This window comes from Strix uralensis, chromosome 31 (assembly GCF_047716275.1).
Source record: "Strix uralensis isolate ZFMK-TIS-50842 chromosome 31, bStrUra1, whole genome shotgun sequence".
Taxonomy (NCBI): Eukaryota; Metazoa; Chordata; class Aves; order Strigiformes; family Strigidae; genus Strix; species Strix uralensis.
Window position 1 is genome coordinate 1,033,593 of NC_134002.1, and position 3,763 is coordinate 1,037,355.

The following is a 3,763-nucleotide window of genomic DNA, read 5'->3' on the forward strand; positions in this document are numbered from 1 at the left end:
CCGGCACAGCCCCAGGAATGTCCCTGGTGTCTGGAGGAGGAGGCCGTGCTCCAGAGCAGGGCTTCCCTGCTGCACTGTCAGAGGGACAGGCCATGGCGGCTGCCTTCTCCCGGGGACGGCTGCAGGGGTGTGCAGGCGCGGGTGCAGCCAGGGGTGCCCAGGGCTGTCCTTGAGAGCAGGGTCCCTGCAGCCCAGGGGCTGTGTGCTGGGGCAGGGACTCTGCCAGGCGCCTGCCAGGGTCAGCACTCAGCCTACCCGGGGAGCTGCCCACGGCGCTGTGGGGAGAAGCTGTGGGGGGAAGGAGAGACCCCCGGCAGGGCAGGGTCCTTCTGCTGTGGAGAGGGTGCTGTGTGGGTCAGGGCTGCTCACAGCTCCACATCACCCCCAGGATTTTGGCAGAGGCAGCATTTCAAGAAGCACATGAAGGCAGGGGCTACCTGGAAGGAAAGGTGCTTTCTGAAGTCTGTGCTTTCAGTTTCCTGCTGTGGTTGTGGGGTATCATAATGCAGCTGTCAGGTTTGGACAACATAAGGACACTCCTACAGCGTTACCCTGACAGAGCAGTAGGTATTTCAGGAACTTGATAAAGTTCCTTCAAGCATTGATTTGCCTACAGAAAGCTCAGTCATCTCCTCAGTGTTTTCCTGACCTTCTCCTTAGACTTGCAGACACAGAAATGCCCCAGGGCAGGGCCCTGCTGCCAGGAGGGGTCTGCAGGGCAGAGCTGAGCACACAGTGGGTGGGATGGGGGCTGTGACCATTGACAGGGAGGAGATAAGGGGAAAGAGAAACAGCTCCAGGCTGGGACAGCTCCAGGCACCAGAGGCATTGGCAGGGAGTGAAACAGGCTGACAGCACAATCTGGGGGGGGGGTGTGGTATTTCGGCACCTCCCTATTACCCTTCAGTAAAAGTGCTTTTTACCTAACCACCCCCCCTGGTCTCCTCCCCCACCCAGCAGAGTCTCTGCCCTCCAGGCCCCACGCTCCGGGGCAGGAGCTGCCTCCTGTGCAGCCAGAGCTGCAGCAGAGGAGACTCTCCCCAGTGCCCATCTGTCCCTCCCTGGCCTGGCCTCCCTTGACAGAAGCATTGGGGCATTGCTCCTTGGTTCTCCACCTGCTCCTGCTGCTGCTGCTCCTGTTTTCAGGCTCTCTGGGGATGGGGCTTTCAGCTGCAGCTCAGCAACTGGCCCTGCAGGTCCTGCCATGCAGATGTGTCCATGGCAGCAAGGTGCCCAAGCCCCCTTCGAGCCTCTGGGTCTCTGGGAAATGCTGACCATGGGTTGGAGATAAAGCCGGCTCTTTTTCCCAGGCACCCACTCTGCAAGGAATCAAAAATCTCAGAGATCTGTACTGCAGAGGGAAGCTTTCAACTGTATTCCTCTGCTCTCAGCAGCAGCATCCAATTTCCTGTCAAGGGAACAGCTGGGTGTGAGCCTCCTGCAGATTCCAGAGGTGCAAGCCCAGGGCAGCTGAGAGCAAGTCTGATGGACAGCCTGGCTCTCCTCACTCTGCACTAAGGCTCTGCCCGTTTGCACCCCCGCACTCTCCATGGAGCACTTGTAGCGCAGCAGCAATGTCCAGGCTGTCTGCCTTCAGAACGCACTCCTCAGGTAGGACAGGGCAACAGGAGCCAAAGCCAGAAGAGCAAAGCCCCACAGCTCTGCTCTGCAGCCGGGGGCCCTGGGAGGGACAAGGCTGAAATCTCTTGGATTTCCGGAGTGGAGTTAACCAGCGATGACTGCGGGTTCCTCTCTGCCTGTTGGGGCACAGCAGGACTGACTCCTGCAGAGCCCCCAGCAGAATCCCTTGCTCCCCACTGCCCCCTCAGCCAGCAAACACCAGAGCTCCAGCCCGGGAGCTGCATGAAGGTCTTTCTGGAAGGACAGAGGCTGGGAGGGGTGGGGATACTGTGAGAAATGGAGCAAGTTTTGCCCAAATAAGTCAATCCTAACCATTCACTAAATTTTCCTCCTTGGGCAGTCCCTAATTTGCAGAGGCAGCAGATGTCAAACGGCAGCTCCATCACTGAGTTCCTCCTCCTGGCATTCGCAGACACACAGGAGCTGCAGCTCTTGCACTTCTGGCTCTTCCTGGGCATCTACCTGGCTGCCCTCCTGGGCAACGGCCTCATCATCACCGCCATCGCCTGTGACCGCCACCTGCACACCCCCATGTACTTCTTCCTCCTCAACCTCTCCCTCCTCGACCTGGGCTGCATCTCCACCACTCTCCCCAAAGCCATGGCCAATTCCCTCTGGGACAACACGCACATCTCCTACTATGGATGTGTTTCACAGCTCTTTTTCTTTGCCTTCTTGATCACAGCAGAATTTTATCTCCTCACCGTCATGGCCTACGACCGCTACGTTGCCATCTGCAAACCCCTGCACTACGGGACCCTCCTGGGCAGCAGAGCTTGTGTCCACATGGCAGCAGCTGCCTGGGGCACTGGGTTGCTCATTTCTCTCCTGCACACGGCCGATACATTTTCACTACCTCTCTGTCAAGGCAACACCATAGATCAGTTCTTCTGTGAAATCCCCCAGATCCTCAAGCTCTCCTGCTCAGACTCAGATTACCTCAGGGAAGTTGGGCTTCTCCTAATTACTCTCTTACTAGATTTTGGAAGTTTTATGTTTATTCTTTTTTCATATGTTCAGATCTTGAGGGTCGTGCTGAGGATCCCCTCTGAGCAGGGACGGCACAATGCTTTTTCCACGTGCCTCCCTCACCTGGCTGTCATCTCCCTGTTAATCAGTACAGCCATGTTTGCCCACCTGAAACCCCCCTCCATCTCCTCCCCAACACTGGACCTGGTGGTGTCATTTCTGTACTCAGTGGTGCCTCCAGCAGTGAACCCCCTCATCTACAGCATGAGGAACCAGGAGCTCAGGGATGCCCTGAGAAAACTGTATGAACACACATTATTCCAGCATTAAAAAGATGCCCACCGTACTCTTAGAACTCCCAGGAATCCAGTGAAATTCCAGGTTATCTTTTGTTCTTCTCTTTCTTTATTTTGTAATTGTTTGTTACACTTGTGATAATATTAACTGTAATTATATATTATTCATACAACTTCCTACACTTGAAATCTTCCTTTTTCTGTCTGGTAAGTGTAATGTACGGAAGGAACCAGGCTCTTGCATAGCTAAAGAAGCCAGAACGTAATCATTTGCCTCTACCCCCATCTCTTTAAATCAGGTCTGGAGCTGGGGGCCCAGCCCCAGCAGGCAGAAGGGATTCAGGAGCCAAGGGCCCAGCTGACCCATGGAGGAGCAGCCCCAGTGCCCCTCGGGGCTGCCTCTCGCTGCCTCAGCAGGCACTGCCTCTCTGCTGCCTGTGAGCTGGGGCTGCTGCTTCCCTGCAGTCATGGCCAAGGACAGCAGCAGGGTGTGGCCTTTTCAGTTCTGGCCTCTCCTTTCTTCCATACTGTCCTGCTGTTCCCTTGCATTTGTGTCACCCCCAAGCTCTTGTGTAGCTTTTGACAGTCCCGTTGTGTCCTCAGTGGCACCCCTGTGGCTGCAGGCAGAATCAGGCCATGTGAACCGCGGTGTCAGAGCTGGCCTCCATGCCAGCACAACCATCACCAAAGGGGCTCCACAGGGCATGACCAGAAGGCTGGACACCGCTTCCAAAGCTGGTGTCAGGAATACACTCAACAACTTCTCCCTCATATGGACTTTTCCTCTTTTGAGGTTTTTGATGCTTTCAGGGGAACAAGCACAGAGGCCTAATGGGATCTGTTTAGGGGCCAAGGGT

The 3,763-nt window shown here is 55.8% G+C and overlaps 1 protein-coding gene across 1 annotated transcript; it reads left to right on the top strand.

Annotated features, from left to right (window-relative positions):
• The first annotated feature begins 1,989 nt into the window (after nt 1–1,989).
• Nucleotides 1,990–2,940, top strand: LOC141936107 (olfactory receptor 14A16-like). The gene has a single exon (XM_074852834.1). The coding sequence runs from the start codon at nt 2,005–2,007 to the stop codon at nt 2,938–2,940; it is 936 nt and encodes a 311-aa protein (XP_074708935.1). The 5' UTR covers nt 1,990–2,004.
• The last annotated feature ends 823 nt before the right edge of the window (nt 2,941–3,763 follow it).